At 50.3% G+C, this 21,101-nt stretch overlaps 1 protein-coding gene across 1 annotated transcript in view; it reads right to left on the reverse strand.

The window, feature by feature from the left end:
* The window catches only part of LOC8031263 (tudor domain-containing protein 7A), a 142,138-nt gene that overhangs the window by 47,232 nt on the left and 73,805 nt on the right, over positions 1–21,101 (reverse strand). The window contains exons 12-17 of the mRNA XM_040212490.3: positions 20,970–21,065; positions 18,915–19,027; positions 17,176–17,404; positions 16,938–17,054; positions 3,376–3,480; positions 383–481 (exon numbers count right to left, since the gene is read on the reverse strand). Coding sequence (XP_040068424.1) covers positions 383–481; positions 3,376–3,480; positions 16,938–17,054; positions 17,176–17,404; positions 18,915–19,027; positions 20,970–21,065 — 759 coding nt within the window. The remainder of the gene's footprint in view (positions 1–382; positions 482–3,375; positions 3,481–16,937; positions 17,055–17,175; positions 17,405–18,914; positions 19,028–20,969; positions 21,066–21,101) is intronic.

Consider the following 21,101-nt stretch of genomic DNA (forward strand, 5'->3'; position numbering starts at 1 on the left):
AAAACGCGAGGCTTCTGCATAATGCAAAGAACGACGTTTTCGTCGCGGGATGCGCGTGCCGTGGAGAAATCCCCGGGATTTCTCCCTCGTGTGAATATTCCCTTAGTAACACGGATCACTTCGACGTGCGTATCGACACGCCCTCTGTACCGTGCTCTCTTCCAGTACGACGCCAATGGAAAAGGCTCCTACCTCGTCACCATTGCGCCAAAGAACGCTGTGGGTACTCGAGTGTCTTTTTAGATTGCAGTTGGGGATAGTAAGCAGACTTTTGAATTCATAGTATTACAGCTACTCCGACGGCGTGGCACTCTGGTGGTTTGCTTTGAAACCGACATACGAACAGAGGCACCGTCCCGGACGTGGAGGAACGTGGGCTAACCTTGACGAGCAGCTCCAGGTCCGGGGGCACCAGCTGGGTGAGCCGCAGAGTTGCACTTTCCGTCCACGGAAGCACCTCTCCCAGGCGGCACGCCAGGGCCTGCGGAGGACGGCGCTCGCTCTGACGAGAAAACCCTCTCCACGTTGGGAGGAACCCGGCTGACCGACAAGACGCCGGACGAGTCCTTCGCAAAACCCTCGCACCCGTCTAAACCTGTGCGGGACCTACGGGTCGCGTCATTTCAGAATAATTCCGACGCGAAAGGTGCTACGTTCGCTTTACGAGTATTAACCGATTCGCTACCGAAGTTGGGGAACCGCCGGGCGTGTCGTCAGGGGCCATATTGCCAAAGCCAGCGTCGGTCTGCATGATTTTGTTTGGCGTGCTACGTACACTTGGGACAGTGCAGTTAGACACATTGCCAACAGATGGCAAGAGTCATTCTCTTCACTGTGTTTGTTGGAGCTTGTTTTTGTGTGTGACGTCTTTCCTGCTTGATCGCTGCCTGCTTGGAGAAGATGGCAGCGTCCAGTGTACGGTGTGGCATTTTTGACGATGAAATCATAGATACCCTTTTCGACAGAGATGATGACGTCTGGTGAGGATGGTGAGTTTTCGGGGCCTTCTGTCGACGACGGGAGCAATTCCGACAGCAGTTGAGTCTGAATCGCAACAGGAAAGCACTGGTTGTGCAACGCCTAAGCGACCGAGGAACAATTGCTTTGGGATCTTTGATACGAGGAAGAATCTGGGAGGGCCTGATGATTTGTAGACTCGATAAACTACTTGAGCATGTATACAAACACGTTTTCTTGTTTCCTGCACCGAGTCTTACTGTAAAAGCTTATTATACAAGCGACAGTCATGCCTAGTGTGGCCCTGTTTTAGGGGGGAAATCCCGTGGCACGGACGACCCGGCAGCGCGCATGGTAGCCAATGGGTTAAAATTTTTCATGGCCTCCCTTAAACGTTCCTTTTTGGCGACGCTCGACGACGACTAGGGCGGAAACTGGCTGAGTTTCGAGACCGGTAAGCAGTCCAAGGACCGAAGCTTCGCGTGCACGTCTCGGAAGAACTCGGACTCCTCCGCTCCCGACCCAAAATGCCATCTGCCGCCACCAGAGCGACGTGGCCAGTTTTACAGAAGAGAATCGGATGGCGACTCCCCACAGAGAGCGGGGCATGCATAGATTTGAAACGAGCAACGCCCACAAGTTTCCTGGCCGCAGGTGCTACCATTTAGTCTGGTAGCACAGAGCAGGCACAACCGACCGCAGTTCCCGCTCCAATGTTCCACAGTTTCGAATGCGGGGAGCTCAGGCAATCTAATTTTGTTCCATCGCAATCCAAGGAACGGGCAGTTTCCGCAATTTCGGGTTTGGGATAACTGGGGCTTGCTCCTTGTGGGCCGTGAATACGAGGGCATTGACGATCGTAGCCGGCAGCGATGAAGCGCTAATTTACCCATCCCTAAACTTCGCATTGGAAATTTCCAGAGCCGCACAATAAATCGAGACCTCGACAGGCGCTTGCGGAGCCCGGAGGTGGCAGTGGCTCTCTGTCGTTCCACCAGAACATGGCAGACCCTACCTGCCGAAAGACCCAGCCGCACCTTCGCCAAGAAGATTACGTAACCCACGAGGCTCACCTCACAGCCTGCCAGCTGCAACACCCTGACCCACATTTCTAGGAAAGTAATAAATTCAAAGTTTGTTCGCTCGCAAAAGCCAATTTTTATTTCCAAATTCCAAAAAAACAAAACTCTCAGCCTCTCTGGTGAAGAAGGAGGACCAGCGAAGCAGTGCTGGGAACAAATTGCAGGCCACAAGTCGGCAAGCCAGAGTGGAAAGGCTGGAAAGGCTGCGTCATCTAAGAGGGACGGCGGCAACCAGACAACCTGCAAGCCGGTTGTCTGGTTGCTGCCGTCGCACATAAATGGCGGTAGCTGTGCAGAGTTTCGTGTCATCATTCGTTTGCTGACGGACACAGTACTAGGGAAACTAGCCCTTTAACAGCTCAGCTGTAAAAAAGATCCTCCTTCCCTCTCTCCAACAGCTGCGCGTTACTCTCTCCGCTCTCTCTCTACCAGCTGCGTGCACTTCGCGTGCGTTCGCTTCTACTCACACCGCGCGCGAAACTCTCCTCCTCTAGTTTCCTCTCCTTCAAGTGTGAATATAAGCAGCGGTAGCGCGCTGCGCGCGTTCAAGGGGAGGAAGTGGTTGAGTGGGCTATTGCGTCTCAGCTCGGAGCGTGGAGCGAAAGCTTGCGCTGGGAACCTCCTGGGTTCGATCCTCGCCGCCCCCGCCCATTTCGATCTGAATGAGTTTCGTACTGGCACGCGTTCGTGTGATCACTACTGCGTGATGCACGTTAAAAAATTACACCATCTTCCCGAGGAGAACCATGGGGTGATGCGGAGCATCGCGGAGTTTCCAACAACATTCACGCGATGTGTGGTAACCAACACAAGTTAACAACATAATAACACGCAAGTTAACAACGTAATAACACGCAAGTTAACAACGTTACTAATAATGTTATTAACAACGTTACTAACACCGTTAATAACGATCCGCGATGCTCCGCATCACCCCATGGTTCCCCTCGGGAAGATGGTGTAATTTTTTAATCCTCATTAGCGCAAAATGACGTTGAACAATATTTGAGCCACTAGATGTAAATTGAGCCAAGAGCCTACCACAATAATCTCGTATCCATTTTGAATTATTTCACGCAGCGAATATTGAATATACCGAATCGTGTCCCATCATCGCATAAAAAGGCAAGAGCTCTTCCGACCTGTGCAGGCACAGCTGCGAGGCCCCGGCACGCCTAGATCAGAGAGTGGTTCCAACGGCTCGATTGGGCTCACGTGGTTTGAGGGCCGCGTTTGCAATACCAGCTGCGAGGAGGAGGCCTCTCCGTGCAACGCCCGTGCATGCAACCTGCCTGCAGTCCCGTGGTCCAAGCCCTGTCTGGGCCCTCCAACACACCTGGTGGGGAAGACGGGCCACGCTGTCCCCAAATGCCTCCAGGTCGTACAGGCTGCCAGGCTCCACCCAGAGTTCCGTCCCCAGGTCGACGCACCTCACGTGCACCTGGACAGAACGCTCTCGTCTCGGCATTCAACCAAAACACAGCCTACTGCCCCACTACGAAAATCCAAAAAGCAAGTGTTCTCGCGTCCTTACGTAGCTACTGTCCTCGACCCGGTGAATTGCTCGTTTTCAACACGCCCATTCACTCCCGCAAAGGTGAAACGGCGCTTTCCACGAGCTGTTTCCACTCGGTAGTTTCATTAGCTGTTGCTAGCAGCCTTCCATTCACCCACTTCTCCAATCACTTCAAATTTGAATACACATACTGTTAGGACCACTTATAACCGAGTTAACGGGAATCTGAAATCGCCTTGCTATATACGTTCCTTCGTTATAGACTGATGGGAACTGAGACTAGACGACGACGACAACACACACTCGTCTGGAGCCGAGCGCGCGAGCGGCGGTTCGGCATCCGCCATCATGAAGTAAAGACGTTTACTGTCCTGGCTCTTCAGTTCTTAGTAGAACATATCGCCACACCGGCAATTCGGTAGTACTTTACCACATTGGCGACGAGGAACACGGACACCCACGCTGGAAACGGTCCCCTGATCGGCGGGTCACCACCGGTCATCTCAGCAAGGATGGCGTACAACGTTCCGCCCTTCAACGAGGCTACAGACAGGTGGGACTCTTATTTCATTAGAGTCGAAGCCTACTTCGAGGGGAATAAGATCACGTCGGCGCCTCAGAAGCGTGCGCTTCTAGTCTCTGCGTTAGAAACCAAAGCTATTCGGGTGTTGTCGGCAAGTTGCGCGCCATTACAAGTATCCGAGCTGAGCTACGACGAAACTGTCAAGCACCTTGATAACTACTTCACGCCGAAGCCAAATGAGATAGCGGAGAGCTTCCGTTTCTTCAGCCGCCGACAAGGAGAAAATGAGACAGTTCACGATTTCCTGGTGGAGCTGCGGCGCATCGCGGATAAATGCAACTTTGGGTCGATGCTCGACCGCATGCTACGGGACCGGCTAGTGTGTGGGCTGCGTAACGAGAAGCTACAGCAGACTCTCTTGGCACGCCGGGACCTGACGCTGGAGTCGGCGGTGGACATGGCAGTTGCCGCAGAAGCAGCGACAAAAGATGCCACACAAATGGTGAAGCCAGAGGGAGAACTCCAGAAGATAACCGCGAGAGGGACCAAGACCTCTCAAACCCGAAGTCCTGGCAGGATCCAAGAGAAGGTGATAGCATCGGAGGCCTGCTACCGTTGCGGGATAACTTCACACCTCCCTAAGGACTGCGGGTTTCGGAAGAAGACTTGTTTTCGATGTGGGAAGATTGGACATGTTGCCCAGCGTTGCACTTCACGCGAGACTACGTCGCGTGCAGGGACCAACGCCTTTGCTGGAACAGAATCTGATGACGACTGTGGCATTGACAGCCTTTTTCCACGACCGCAGCGAGAGGACACGTTGAACCTAATTGCGCCGGTCCGACGGTTGTTCACGTGGGGGGGTGTTGACCTACTCATGGAACTGGACACCGGCTCCCCGGTCTGCGTCATTCCAAAAAGGGTATATGAAGAAAACAAAGCAAGGTGGCCTCGGTTGCAAGAAACCACGTTAAGTCTGTCATGCTACCTCGGTAGGGTGCCAATCATCGGGAAGTTGAGCTTGACGGTCAGTTATGAAGGACGTAAAAAAAAAGCCGAGTTAACGGTTTTGGGATGTAACGGACCAAGTCTGGTTGGCCGTGACGTGATTCGAGCCTTCTGCCTTCTTCCAACTCAGCTGTTGTCCTTGAAGACAGAGCAACATGGAGACTTGAATCAGGTATTGGCAGAATACCAAGAACTTTTTCAACCGGGTTTGGGTCTCATCAAAGGACCGGAAATACATTTGCACGTGAACCCAGGAGCGACACCAAAGTTCTGGAAGGCCAGACCTGTGGCGTACGGGCTACGACAGAAGGTTACCGACGAGATCGACCGCCTGGTGGAGAACGGTATCCTCTCTCCTGTTACCCATTCTGAATGGGCAACCCCAGTCGTGCCGGTCGTTAAGAAAAACGGCTGTATCAGGCTCTGCGGGGATTTTAAACTCACCTTGAACAAGGCTTGTCCAACGGAGCAGTACCCGTTACCACTGATTGAGGACATTTTCGCATCACTGAATGGCGGTGACCTTTTCAGTACGCTGGACCTTCGCGAAGCCTATAACCAAATTCCATTAGACGAGGAGTCCAAGAAGTTGACGGTGATCAACACGCACAAGGGCCTATATTGCTACAACCGGCTACCTTTTGGTGTTGCGTCGGCCCCTTCAATCTTCCAGAGGAGAATGGAGACCTTGTTACAAGGCGTTTCTGGAGTTCAAGTGTACCTGGATGATGTCCTGGTAGCGGAAAAGAACGGGGACAGCGGTGAAAGGCTACGTCAGGTACTGCAAGTTCTCCGTGATAACGGAGTCAAACTGAACAAGGAGAAATGTTGCTTCCGGAAAGCAGAAGTTATCTACCTTGGACACAGGATTGACACAAAAGGGCTGCATCCAACCGGCAAGAACCTGGAGGCCCTCCAGCATGCCCCAGCACCAACGAACGTCAGCGAGCTTCGCTCGTTCCTGGGCCTCATAACTTATTATAACCGGTTTGTGCAAAACATGGCAACATTGTTGTCCCCCTTGTACGCACTGTTGCAAAAGGGAGTAAAATGGCATTGGGGAACAGATGAAGACAGGGCGTTTCAACGAGCAAAAACAATCCTGAGTGAGTCCAACATGTTAGCTCACTATGACCCAACGAAGCCCTTGCTTCTTGAATGTGACGCTTCACCACATGGAATTGGTGCCGTCCTTTCCCACCGTTGTGGAAGCGAAGTGAAGCCTGTCGGTTTTCGTTCTCGGACACTGACGAGTGCTGAGAAGAACTACTCCCAACTGGAACGAGAAGCCTTGGCATTGGTGTTCGCTGTCACGAAGTTTAAGGACTACTTGTTGGGTAGGGAGTTCACTCTGGTTACAGATCACAAGCCCTTGGTAGGTCTCTTTCATCATGACAAGGCCGTGCCGACGATGGCTGCGGCTAGAATTCAACGGTGGGCCATCATCCTGGGTGGATACAGCTATCGCATCGAGTACCGGCCAGGGACAAGCAACGCCAATGCCGATGCCATGAGTAGACTTCCCCTTCAAGCGGATTCGCAGGAACTACAAGAGGAGGATCTTCCTGAAATAATTGCTTCCTTGGAGGAGCTGGATAACGGCTTGGTGTCAGCGAAACAGATGGCACAGATGACCGCGGAAGACAAGACGTTGCGTAGCGTCATCAGTTATATCCAGCGCGGATGGCCGCGGAAGCTATTGATGGAGCAAGAGGGGCTTCGACCTTTCTGGAGCAGGAAAGACGAGCTTTCGGTGCATCACAGCTTGCTGTACTGGGGAAACCGAGTCGTTGTTCCAAAAAAAGGCTCGCGAAGCTGTCCTCAAGCTCCTCCACGAGACCCACCAAGGTGCGTCGGCCATGAAGACGGTTGCTCGCTCAAAGTTCTGGTGGCCCTCATTGGACTCGGCTATCGTAGACCTCACCCAGAGATGTGAGACATGTATTCAAGCGGCTTCTATGCCAGCAGCGCAGAAACCTGTCGATTGGCCGGTGACCGGTGAACCCTGGTCGAGGTTACACTTGGATTATGCCGGGCCCGTCGAAGGAAAGATGATCCTGATTGTCATCGACGCATACTCGAAGTGGATTGAAGCTACAGCTACCAATCATGCAACGTCGGATTCCACAATCCGACAGCTTCGGGAGCTTTTCAGCCGTTTTGGAATCCCACGGACTGTCGTCACGGATAATGGTACACCATTTACAAGTGAAGAGTTCTCTCAGTTCCTAAAGAGGAACCACGTGGAGCACTACCGCACGGCCCCCTATCATCCACAATCGAACGGCCTCGCCGAACGAGCCGTACATACTGTTAAGGATGCCTTGAAGAAGACAAGCGGGTCCACACTGGACGTCAAGTTGTGTCGACTGCTTCTCAATCATCAACGCACGCCTGTGGCTTCGGGCAAGTCTCCATCCCAGTTACTTTTGGGATACCAGATCCGGTCACGTTTGGACACGTGCTTTCCGGACAAGAGGTCAGAGCTGACTGCACAGGGCGGGAGTCAGCCCATTCCGCCATTTTTTAAACCGGGCAGAAAGATATTCTTCCGAAACTTTGGTAAGGGTCCAAAGTGGCTGCCGGGAATCGTCAAGAGCGCAGAAGGCTCACGCATGGTGACGATACAAACCAATTCGGACCTGGTGCGTCGCCATCTTGACCAAGTTCGCCAGCGGCACACAGAAGACCCACTTGGGTTTCCGGAATGGACTGACCCAGAGGCGCCACTCACACCTACATCAGAGAGCAAGGTTCCCTGCGACGGAGCTCTAGCTGAACGAGGGCTGGACCCATTGCCGGGCCCGAATCCCACTGATTCAATTCCCGCAAACCCAAGTTCATCTAAAAGTCCCTCAACAAACCAGAACCAGCCCCTCTCAACTCCTGTACGTGCCACTTCCACGGCGCTCGACTCGAGAGAGAAAAAAGGTTCAGCCCTTCCAGTCTTCTTTTTAAGGGGGAAGATATGATGGGAACTGAGACTAGACGACGACGACAACACACACTCGTCTGGAGCCGAGCGCGCGAGCGGCGGTTCGGCATCCGCCATCATGAAGTAAAGACGTTTACTGTCCTGGCTCTTCAGTTCTTAGTAGAACATATCGCCACACCGGCGATTCGGTAGTACTTTACCACATAGACCGACATGCAGGCTTGACATCGTGGAGCTGCGGCGGCGCAGTGATCGCACCGGAGTCGAGTGGTGTGGGCAGAAGGGCGCACGTTTCACATCGGAGTCGTGGCATTTCAGAATGCCGCAAAGCTGTGTAGTCGTTAATTGCATCGAAAGGTACAGGAAAAGTAGAGGAGCGAGTTTCCACAAGTTCCCGGCGGACTCTGAAAGGCGCAGAAGGTGGATAATATCCGTGGATCAAAAAGAATGGTCGCCTCGTGCAGGTGAGAGTTTGTGCGGCAAGCACTTTCATGAAGGCAAGTGTGGCCTCCATTTCGATCCCCGTCCCTAGGCTCGCTTACGTGCAGGGAAACCGTCGTCCGGTCGAGACCACCCAGATTTTGTTCCCACGGTGCTCGCGCACAAAGCACCGGCAAGCGCTTGTCAGTGGCTCGCTACGCCCATGCTACCAAGCGGAAGGAGATCCGCGGCCAAACAAACAAAGCGTTACCGCTTGTCGTGCTTTGTGGTCCCGAGAGTTGAGAAAAATATTGTACCTTAACTCGAAGGATGCTGTGTGTATTTAATCACTTAATAAATACACTTCCGCAGACCGACGGTCTGCTGATCCCGCCGGCAGCGCCAGTACGGAGCGTGTCGACAGCTGCGACGGCTGCCGCGGAGGACGCCAGTGGTGGACGGCAATGTTTACGTTTATGCGCACTTCGTCGAGGATGGCGGCACGCTTTGGTTGGAGGAGATCGCCTTCGTTTTTCCCGTCGAGGTGCCCGCGGTGACAAGACTCGCCATTGTTGAGTGGCGACAATTCGCCGGATTGGTGCTTGAGCGAAGCTAGACTTCTACGTAGAGAGCGACCACACCAACCAGCGACGCCGACATGCAACACGAAGCCAACAAAGAATCGTGCACGGCACCGAGTTTGCGCTCAAGTTTGTGCTTCGTCAGCGCAGAGAGTGTATATTTTAGAGAGAAGGGGCAACTGCTCAATCGGAGTCACGCGGTTTGTGGGTCACATTAGCAAAACGAGCTGCAGTCTGCAAGGGGGCAAAACCAACGTCTGCAAACGTGTCTGCCTCTCCACCCGGTTTCCGTGCCACGCAAGGCACGAGATAACCAAATGCAGGCGACCATGCTCCAATCTGCCCATGAGGCATCTGCCATTGAATTGCAAATGCTCTCCATAGTTGCAGTTGTTCTCTCTTAGATCTAGGCTCTCTCGGTCGGTACGTTGTCGCTGGGGCTACAAACGCCCCCATCGGCACGCCGCAACAACTTCCCCGCGTGCGATGCGGAAAAGCCGCTTCCCAGACAAGGAGCAGACGACGATGCAGCGGCTGCGCCCACCCGCTTTTGCAGCAGCCCGTTTGGGCGGCCGCTCGGTTGCGGCAGCAAAGTGTGGTGGTCTATGACTTGATAAGCTTTTTGAATTTGATTATTTTTAGATTATAAAGGGTTTCTTGGCTATATCTGTGGACGCCCCTCAAGTTCCTGCACAAAAAAACAGACACGAATACACTGAAAAAGTGCAAATGAGAATGGGAAAACGTGATCGCTTCGCTATACAGTCAAATGCCTCCATGACAAAATCTCCAGGAACGTGAAAATTCATCGTTATACAGGTCACCACGTTCATTGGAATGTGCACCCCAATCTAAAAAGACAGGATCAGCATACTGATTGAAAGCAACCTTTATACCAAAGCACCAAGATATCTATTCTCAAAGTGGCTTTGTTGCTCTCGTAGGAGCGGGAGCACTAGCACTGACAGCAATACCGTAGCTGCCCTGAACCATAGCAGCACGGTCGGCCGTGCACTCAACCATGTGTGCATGGTACAGCTGCGGTGCAGCGAGGATGGGGTGGGGTGCACAACAGAGCCGGCTGAGCCCTTTTTCACGTACGTCCGGCACAAAGAGGAGGTGTACTGATTTTGCTTAGATCCTTGTTTCCTCCACCACATATTCTCGCCCCAAGCTGGAACAATTTGGGAACCTTGGATCCCCACCGAGATCGGTGCGTCGGCCCAACAAATGCCGAGACAGCATAAAAATGCTTTCCCTTTTTAATATATATACAGTAAACTTCGGTTAATTCGACCTCGACGGGACCTTGAAATTCGGTTGAAATAATTATCCGAATGATCGAGTTAAAAAAAGGACAGGAAAAAAATAGGTTAAAATTAAGCTTTCTTTTATTGTCCAAAGTACTCGCAGACGTTACAAAGGGGGAAACAGCGCCAAAGGTATGGAGGACAAAGAACGAGGAACGCACAGACCGAGCACTGACTGACAACTGGCTTATTTCTGGAAAACCACCTACCGGCATAAAAACATAAAGATACATCGGACCATCGCCTAAGGGCACGTGTCACAGTCATCCAAAAACATGATTTCCTTGTCGCAGAGTGCAATCGAGAAAGCACTGACGCACTCATCCTCGAAGATTTTGTCACCAGCTGACTGTGCCGAGCAACAATCGTCCTCTTCTCGAAAGGAGGGGAGCATCTATCACAATGAATGGCTAAATTACCCAAAGGCCAAGATCTTATAGAAAGTGCGTGTCCTCTGAGCCTATCATTGATGCATCTCCCTGATTGGTCAAAGTACATTCTCCTACATGACAACTAAATGTTTTGACACGTGCCCTTAGGGCACGTGTCAAAAACGTATGTTTGTCTGCGTTTTTATGCAGGTAGGTGTTTTCCAGAAATAAACCCGGAGTCATGCGGTTTAGAGAAGCTCGTTTTAGCGAACGCCGTTTTACCGACCCCAGTTCATCGAATGCCTTTATGGAGAAACCAAGTTTAGAGAAAATGGCGATGAGCCTCCTTTTAGCGAATTTGGTCGCCGCAAAGCGGCGTGTGCGGATAAGTCAGGTGAGTTAACATTTTTGTAATGAGCCGCCGCAGACTGCCGCCGCGAAGCGGCGGGAGCGCAGCGGGGGGCTTGGGTTAATTAACGTGGTTAACGCGTTTCTTTTTGTGATTTTGCAGTTGTCGGTTTCTGTAAGTGTGGCAAGCGTATTCTACACCGGTGCTTCAATTTGAAACGAGGGGCTTTGCTCGTGAAAAGAATTAGGCATGGCGCGGAATTCCGGCCTCCCGCTGATTCAGCACTCGCACTCGGCCGCGAGCGCGGAATCAGTAGAAAACCCTTTTTTTCAATAGCGTCCCCTTTTCGATAAACGGCATTTCTCTAAACAGAGGCTCTGCTTTCTCTAAACTGTGCTTTGATAAAACGTGCCCGTTCTCTAAAACGTGCTTCGACTAAATGGCATTCTATCAACCGTAGTAAACCCAAATAAACCAGTTGTCAGTCAGCGCTCGGTCTGTGCGTTCCTCGTTCTTTGTGCTCCATACTTTTGGCGCCGTTTCCCTCTTCATAACTATGCAGAATCAACTCGCCCAATTTTCGACGGTACTCACAGATGGTCTGCTGCCGTCTGCGCTTAAAACGAGTGTCCAAAAGCATGCTCCGGAGAGCAGCGTAACTACCGTATTTACTCGCAGAATGAAAGCACTTTTTTTTTCCGAAAAATCGATGCAAAGTTCTCGCGAAAAAATTTTACGAGAAGTAAACTTTTTGCGTCCGTATTTACTCACATAATGAACGGACCTTTAATCCTGAAAAACAGAGGTAACTTCTTATCTCTTTGCGCGCGGCACGCAACACCCTAACCAAACTAGGTTGTGCAAAAAAAGAAAAAAAAAAGCTGCAGTGTTTTTTTTCTCTTAGGTCGGTGTTTTTTTTTTTTTTTTTTTTTTTTTTTTTTTTTATTTTTGCCGCCTCGAGGGTTTTTCTGCTTACCTTTCTTATCTCCTTGCGCGCGGCACGTGACCCTGTAACCAAACTGCCCTGTGCAAAAAAAAAAAAAGAAAAAAAAGCTCCTCTTTGTTTTGTTTTTTTTTTCTTTTAATTCCGTGGGGTTTTTTTTTTTTTTTTTGTGCCGCCTTTCGCAAGCTGTTTTATTTATCTTTCTTATCACCCTGCACGCGGCGCGCGACCCCAAAGTCCAGACTGCACTATGCAAAAAAAAAAACAAAAAACCTCCTCTCCATGTTTTTTTTTTCTTGCTTCCATTGGATCTTTTTTTATTTTTTAACGCCTTTTGCAAGGCGTTTTGTTCACCCACGCTGCCCATGCATTCGCGACCTCGCTGCAGCAGCGAGGTTGCTGCACCGCGACCTCGCTGCACCGTGGGGGGAGGGGGTCAAAATTTTGACATCCGAGTTGGGGGTGCGTTTATTACGCGAGTGAAAAAAAAAGTCAAAATTTTGTGAGCCGACTTGGGGGGTGCGTTCATTGTGCGAGTAAATACGGTAAATGTCACGTCCCCCAAAAAACCCGAAAAAAGCAAGTTTTACGAGCCGACTTTGGTGCCGAACAACCACTGTCGGCGGCAGAAAAAAAATTACAAAATAAAAAGGAAAGGAGAACCCGCACTTTTCGGCGCGCAAAATGGACCACACACGACGCTACAGAAAAGCGCTTCGAGAGAATGCGCTGCCTCCGCGCCCGACCACGTGCTATATTCTCCGTGCTACTCCACGCCAGATTGGTTGCGCTGGCTCGTGTCATTTGCTACGGTCCATCTCAACGGTGTAGAGGAGCAGGCGCATATTTGCGCACGTTCGGCTTTGCAGCAAAGGACCCGTGTTTCGCCGTGCGTTGGTGGTTCTTCTGCCGTGGTGCCGTGGAATGGGAGCCCGCGCGCATTCGTTCGGGACGAATTCTCCGATGCGGAGTCTTCCCGAGTTCGAATTATTCAACTTTCTCTCCCATTGAAATGTATGAGCGCTCGCTGGGACTTTTGAACACGATCGAATTAAACATAAAGTCGAATCAACTGAGCTCAAACTAATGAAAGTTTATTGTAGTACCGTATTTACTCGCATAATAAACGCACCCCTACAACGGGTATCAATATTTTGACTTTTTTTTTTTTTCCCCCTCCCGTAATCAACACACCTCGAATTTTCGGATCCGCGAGTCTCAAATTGCGCCGAATTAAGCGAGATGCCAAGCCAGTTTTTTTTTGCCGCCAAGCACTCAGGCCAAGTCAAGTCAGGCCAAGCCAAGCCACTCTCACTCTCGTAATGGCCACAAGTGTGTAGTTGCGGTGGTTACGGAAGTGATCAACCGTGAAACCGAGTGTCGCGCACACTTGACGAAGCTTGGGTCGAGGAATTGCCGAGCCCTGGAAATTCCTCGCCTATCGGACGCATTGATGTCAACAAACAAGCCGTCGTCTGTGGTCGCTTTCGGACAGTGAAATCGTGAAAGTGGTTAGGCCTAATTTCACATACTCCGGGTAAATGTATTTATTTAATCGGTAGCAGAACGACACAGCGAGGTGAATGCTCTGCTCTAGGTTGAGTGCGTCTGGTAGCCTCTTAATGAACGAAACTTGATCCATGCGAGCTGGCTTCGGGGGTCGGCGGTTGGACTTTGTACGAGTTCTTGTCTCCGTGAAGGAAACTTGATCCATGCGAGCGGGCTTCAGGGGTTGGAGGGTTGGACTTCGCACTAGTTCTTATATGCGTAGTTGCGGATATACCTGAGCGTGCCTGCCGGATACTAGCAATATATATCGCCTAAGAACAGCCGTGTCAGAATGATCGTGTCGGGTCGTGTCGCTTTTCGTGCTGAGTGAGCTTGGTAGGGCGCTTTTCCTTCCGCAAAAGGCACCCCGAAAGCGCCCTAAAAAGGTTTGCAATTTAAAAAGCATGGTTATCGTGACGCGCCCTCAACCAGCTGTGGGTGCACCTCCATCACTGGAGAGGTACCACAATACCTTGCCGTCTCATGTTGGCACCTAATACGACATTTGCACAAAGTGTGTAATTGCAAATATTTTACCCCGTGTAATGAACGCCCCCCCCCCCCCCCCCCCCCCCCCCCCCTTCTCAAAATATGTGTCAATTTTTCAGGAAAAAAAAGTGCACCCATTATGCGAGTAAATACGGTACTCTTGTTTGTGGTGGTCCCTTTTAAATGTGCGACGCACATGCCAAATAAGAAAACGAATGCGCACATTGCCCGATGGAAGCACCCAAAAAACAAAACTTTTAGTGGAGGGGCACATACTCCATCAACGGCACGAGCAAAACCAAAGTAAATGCAAGTATGCACGAGCGTGCACAGACCGCAGAGGAGGCACGGCAGCGGCATCAAACGTCGCTGCTAACCATCGCCGCCAATATTCTTCTTTAAGCACGTCACTTGAAAGCAACAAATTACAAAAAATCAATTACTTTTGACTTAGAAAATTCATAATACGGCTCATTTTTCTTTTGTAGGGCCGCGCAATCGCTGCGTTAAACAGAAATATTCGTTAAACAGGAATTCGTTGTAGTAGTCAGACAAACACTTGAACACAAAAGAGATTGGCTGGGATTTTATTTTTGCGTCATTAAACGGGTGTCTTCGTTATAGAGGCATTCATTATAAAGGCATTTGAATGTAGCCCCTATTTCGTTTCAAGCAACTTTGTGATACATACTTGCGACGGTGGCATGCGTCAGAGTAGGTGCTAGCATTTAACTTGTAAGCATACTGCAATAGGAATTGCACGGAAAGTTGGAACTTAAGCCTAAAATTGACCGTCGAGGCCTCTGCCTTCGTTTGTATGTATACATATAGCTGAATTGTCAATCGTAGATAGACCTCAAGGAGTCAAACATGTTGGTGAAAAATACGCACCCAAGATGATCACCCAAACCAGTTGAAAGCAAAGTCAAGTGACGCAACACGATCGCATACTTCAACGATGCGAGGCCAAAGTTTCAGGAGGCTTACACTGACGTACATCAATGACGACTGGGCTACCATAATATCCCAAAAGGTGCCCCACCTCCCAAAGTTAACCAGCCCCCTATTTTTGACATCATTCACTATTTTTTTTCATAAACACCGAAAGATAGCTTATGTCTAGGAATTGCAATGCCCTGGCTAATGATGGCCTCACCCAAAATGGGGTAAATTGGCTATGGCAAGAGAAAAGCAAACATTGCCGACTCGGAAGGAGACTTGTCCATGTTCCATTGCACCTCAATGTGAAAACAAGCTTGGAAAATCACAAAACACAAAAATAGCACTCTTCAAGCTTTTCTCGATCACACACCTAGAGTTCTCATTTACACGGACGGTCTGTCAGTCTCCCACTCAGTGTTGCAGTGATGTGATTGGCCGAAGCCATTTTGGAGCACCTTTCGGAGCAGCCGAAACAGTGTTTTGGAGCAACCAAAACAGCGTTTTGGAGCAGAAAAAGTTGCTTTTGGAGCAGCTAGAAGAGTGTTTTGGAGCAGCAAACGTGGCTTTTGGAGCAGATATTCTTAGAAAAATTAAAATATTTGTTTTTAGTGCTATACAAACAAAGGGCACTTTCTGTTGTGTTATGTTCTGATGCGACGTGTTGTGACGGAACTCCCTGCTTGTGTTTTTACTGCTGAGACATCCCACAAGTGTAGAGTGCTGCAGGCGTTGCCGAGCAATTCCGAAAAACCGCTCGCCACCGTTCCACTGGTTCCCTACGTGCCAGATTTTCGTCAAAAGTAAGCAAACATAAAACAATGAATTGCAAGCGCCCCGGCTGGTGCCTCTACCGTGTAATCCTGTTCGCATGCACGTGAGGGCAACTTCGGCAGGCTTGCAGTTCCGTGTGCTTCGTTGCGCGAGCGAAGACAACAGCTGTTCGATCGAAACCAAAACCATACCACTCCGCTTCGTCACAATTGATTCCCAAAATTGTTTGCAAAGTATTACTGTCGAGCATACAACAAAAAACATCAGCGATGCATGCTTGCCAGGCCGGCAAACCGGGCACAAGCCCCCCCCCCCCCACAAGCGTGCGCACACACACACACGCATGCACGCACAAACACAAAAAAAAACCTGAGCGCATCGATGCAAGACATCGAGAGCCAGGATCAAGAAGTTCTCGGAGCGCTTTGTGCAACGACTGAACTCGAGACAGACAAGCACGCTGTGCGGGTTCAGTGTGGAGACATTGCCTTCTTTGCTTTAGCTCACCTCTCTCACCAACTTTCATTCGTGGCAGATTTTTCTCGTATCTGGTTGTCTCTCGAAAGAAAGCCTACCGAGAGAAACCTAAGTAATCTATACTTCGACAGAGCAGTTTTTGAGTTTAAGAGTGATTTAATAGTAATGTATAATTTAAACAAGAACAGGAATTTTGGTGAACATGCGGCGGTACTTAGTTTCATTTTAGAAAGCGCCATTTACACACGTATGCTCAATTATGGTACTCAGTTTAGTTTCGGTATGGAAAGGCGACCGAAATTGGTTTTTTGGCACAGGCTTGGCGCAGATTACCCATATTTTGGCAAAATGTAGCAGGATGTAGCAGGGTTAGCCCCTTGGCGCAGTTTGGCGCAGCAATCAGATCACTGGTGTTGTACTTTCATAAATTGCCGTCCCTCGCCTGGCAGATCAGGCGACACCTATAGGATCACATGAGCTCGCAGCTAGAGCTTGCACGAGCCCGTGACTTGGAGTGGCTATGTGACGTCATGCGATGCCTCCAAACGTTTGGGCAAATTTGTGGTGGCCAGACGAGCACGCGGCGGTCGAAACGACGCAGGTTAAAGACGACAAAGGTTTCATTCCTGCGCATTTGCAAAGACAGCAACTTTTGGCGACCCTAAAATGCATTAAAGAGACCGGCGACAACCCCACAGGGAGTGCGGGAACTCACCCGCTGCTGCCCGGAGGATGGCTCGGAGAGGAGGGCGACGCGACAGAAGGTCCCGGATGCCATCTGCCGGTGGACGTACAGCCTCGACTTGCTCGGCGATGCCACAGGTTGGGCGTCCTGCACACACTCCCATCACTTCTCCTCCTCTGACTCCCCAAAGAACACCCTCGGATAGACTCCGTTTTGAGCAATCCCGAAACAAGAAAGCAGCCCAAAAGGGGCGAAAGAGGGGACGCACCCCGATGTAGGAGCCCACGCTGTCCATGAGGCGTTCCAGTGCCCGGGAGCCGGGCCCCAACAGCTGCACGGTGAGGTCCCCCCCGGGGGCCACGTGGGTCAGCCTGGCCCGGGCAATGACCCCCGCGTCGGGGAAGGCCGGGCTGAGCAGCTGCCTCCAGAGCAGGGCGTTGAGGTTCACGTCCGCCTCCGTGGTTGTGTCGTACAGGATCACAGTGATCGGATCGTCCCTGCAGTCACCCGGGACTCACCTTTCGGCCCAGGCAAGGACAACCAGACCTTTTGGACGCATTACCCAGTTGCACTATATTACCTAAAATGGCAGACAATCCCGATTCGGGCCCACATCTTACTTTGCCACTCAATTTGTACGAGGTTTTTTTCTCGTCTGTCAGCAGACGACATAACGGTGTTTTCTCGCTTCATTTTTCTCCGCAAATGGCGCTTCGTAGCAGACGAATTGCATTCTTCGCTCGCGTTTATAGGTCGTCAACTAACACTATCTTTACTCGCTCCACAAGAGGCAAATTAGATTTTGCTCTCGTTGTTACGGTGACCAAAATTGAACCTCGGGACACGTCCACTACCAGAGAGGTATCGCAAAGCCCCATTCCCCTCCCGCTACCGGCCGCTTTACGTCCCGGGTAGTGATAAAAATAAGAATGGACTTATTTCCCATTTCTTACCAGTGAACGTCCTATTCCACCTTGGGAAAGCACTGTCATACAGTCTAATATATTGAATTCAAAGGGGATCGTAAAATAATTCGATATATCATTAATTTTATATCCAAAAATTATGTTAAATTAAGCTCGTGTTGAAATTTCCTGGCATCCAATACAGAAGATTGTGACAAATGGGAGCTTACCAAATAGAGCATCCAAGAGCCGCTAAATAAACAGTAGAGCGTAGTTGGCAGAGACTTACTACTGCACTTACATGTGCACCTGGCCAGGACCTCCACCAGCATGAGTGACAAAACACGAGAAAAAAAAAAATGAAGGAAAGACGGGAAAGCGAGGCATAAAAACATCTCTTGATCCATAGAAAAAATTTAAAGAAGCAACAAAAAAGAAAGCCCACTAAATTTAGGCAGCAAAAAAAAATGATGTCGATTGGGGCGAAGCTTTGGTGGTGCTGATGCGCTGTGCCGCAGCATGTCGAGCTTTTTGTTCATTTTCATCCATGTCAGAAAGAGAATGAGAGGTATGGAACGGGGTTATATATGCATTTGAGCATTTGACCGCAGCGCCCTCTCGTCTATAAACGTTCAGCCAATGCATGCAAAGTTTAACACGATTATATACGCATTTGACCGCAGCGCTCTCTCCTGTTTAGACGTTGAGCGGCTACATGCAACGTTTCATCCATGACATCCCCAGCTCTTGAGTTACTACCACATCTCAGAGCCCCTGCAGTCGTGGACGAGTGGTTAAGGCGATGGACTAGAAATCCATTGGGGTCTCCCCGCACAGATTCGAATCCTGTCGACTGCGCAAACTTTTTTTTTTTTTTGTTTTTTTTTTGTTTTGCACGAGCACGATTATGAGCATGAGCACCAGCAAGATCGATGTGAGCACGGACGCCGGACGGACAAGGCTAGACCCTAAGGAGCTTCGCCCCTAACAATTTCTTTTTTAAATTGTTTGCCAACTTATTAGATTTTCTAAAGATACGTTCATTCAAATGTAGGCAACTAGGACAGTGCTAAAGAGATCTGGAACAGATCAAGGAGATCACCTGCTGACCACCTCGGCCACCAGGCACTTGCCCACCACCAGGTCCGCCAGGAGGCTCCCGGCCCGCTCGTCCCCCGCAAACTCCAGCAGGTCGTCCAGGCGGCACTGCACCGCCTGCCCGCCAAAGCACAAGTCCATTTCTACCCTGGCGGTGGTCCCAACCGTTGGGACCACATTACTTGCTGCAGACTCTCTTCCACCCGAGGGACGTCCCTCTTGCCAATGTCCTAGCCGCCAAATCCGTCAACCCAATCCGAGCGTTGGCTTCCACTTTCTTAAAGCCACTCTTACCGAGCAATACAGATATCGACCCTAGTTGCAGAAATCTTTCAAACCCCAGTGATTGTGCACGGTGTAAACACCGTTTCCTCTCCTAGTGCGTTCTTCCTCCGCATGTGGTAGCTGTTGGGAAATGGGAAAACATTCCACGAGTCGTCTTGGCGAATTTCGCCGCCTCCCGTCAAGACCCCGACTTAGGCCCCTCGGTTCTTGAGCTGTGTTTCACGCAGCATTCCCGGAGAACATTGCCAATGGTCTGCACCTACACTTTGGATGCAGAATGCATAGGGGGTTCCTTGAGTGGATCAAAGGGGTCTGTAAGAGCTCAAAGTTTGAGGGCTACTGCCCTAGAGTGTGCAAACTTTAGAGATTGTAGACAGCTGTCAAGCCTCCTAGAATGCTCTCGGTGGCAATCGCTATGCCCTAGACGAACAATAGAACGTCGTTTGTGGCGATTGTTGTCGGGGGGGGGGGGGGGGTCGCCATCTGCACGTACTTGCGTGCAACGAACCGTTTCCCAACGACGCTTTTCCAAAGCTTGTCAACCGACGGGTCTACGTCTTCTATGCCTAATTCACCAGATCAAGAGTTGCACAATGGGCACAACTTCTCTCTCTCACATTCATATATACAGGGCGCTTTAAACATTGGCTAAAAGAAAGCTTGAAACCTACACTTGCGCAGTTTGTGCATGCTGATTTAAAAGGTTAAAAAGCACAAACAAAACAAGGACAATAAAGGGAGAAAGACAACAGGACGGGCACTAACTCTGATTTTATTAGAAAAATGACAGTCTCTTACATATACAAAATCAATCGTCACCACCTGCCATACAGCCAATCACCACTCTCACAGGCAGCTATTTAGAAAAGTTACCGTATTTACTCGCTTAATGAACACACTTTTTTTCCCGAAAAATTGACACATATTTCGGGGGGGGGGGGACATTTCTGAGACTGCGCACTGCATGCTACTGGGATCGGGCGACGACGAGAACTGTGTAAACCCTCGATTGCAAGCACCCTGCAAAAGCTTAGAATCATCCCTTGTGGATAGAATCAGCTCAAGATATAGAGAAAGGAAAGAGAAATTTCAGACCGGAGAAGGAAAAAGGCCTTTAATATAGTCTGGCGACGGCCGTCCCCTTGCCTTTCTCTCCACATGTGTTCAGTTGGACTTATCCACAAACACAAATCCGCCAGCTAGGCTCTAACTCAGATCTGTGTAGACCGCTAATTTTAAGGGCAAAAATGGGGAGAAAAAAAAAATGACCGCACCTTCACATGGTGAATGATGTCGATTAGGGCAAAGCTCTGCTGGTCCTGATACTGATTTTGTTCATTGGTAGTGCTGATGCCAATGCATGCAAAGTTTAAGGCGATTATATACGCATTTGACCGCAGCGCCCTCTCCTGTATAGACGTTGAGTGACTACATGCAACGTTTCATCCATGACATCCTCAGCTCTTGAGTTACTACCACATCTCAGAGCCCCCTACTCGTCCCGCAGTCGTGGCCGAGTGGTTAAGGCGAAGGACTAGAAATCCATTGGGTCTCCCCGCACAAGTTCGAATCCTGTCGACTGTGCAAACATTTTTTCTTTTTTTAAGAAGACAGATGGGATGGCAATCGATGTGAGCACGGATGCCGGACAAGGCTAAACCACAAGGAGCTTTGCCCCTAAAAACGTGCTATTGGGTCTTTACGGTACTGTGAACTGGGCACACCGCCGTCGACGACCGAGTAGCGACAATTCCCGCATTTTGGGACCACCTACCTGGAAGGGGAGGCTCATGAACCGGGGATCCAACTCCTGCAGCTTCAACACGTCCACCGCATCAATGTCGCCGTGGTCCACGAAGTAGCAGTCCGCCTGGACAGACCCGACGAGGCAACCCAGACCCTTGTA

This window comes from Ixodes scapularis, unplaced genomic scaffold (assembly GCF_016920785.2).
Source record: "Ixodes scapularis isolate PalLabHiFi unplaced genomic scaffold, ASM1692078v2 PGA_scaffold7__128_contigs__length_106722199, whole genome shotgun sequence".
Lineage (NCBI taxonomy): Eukaryota > Metazoa > Arthropoda > Arachnida > Ixodida > Ixodidae > Ixodes > Ixodes scapularis.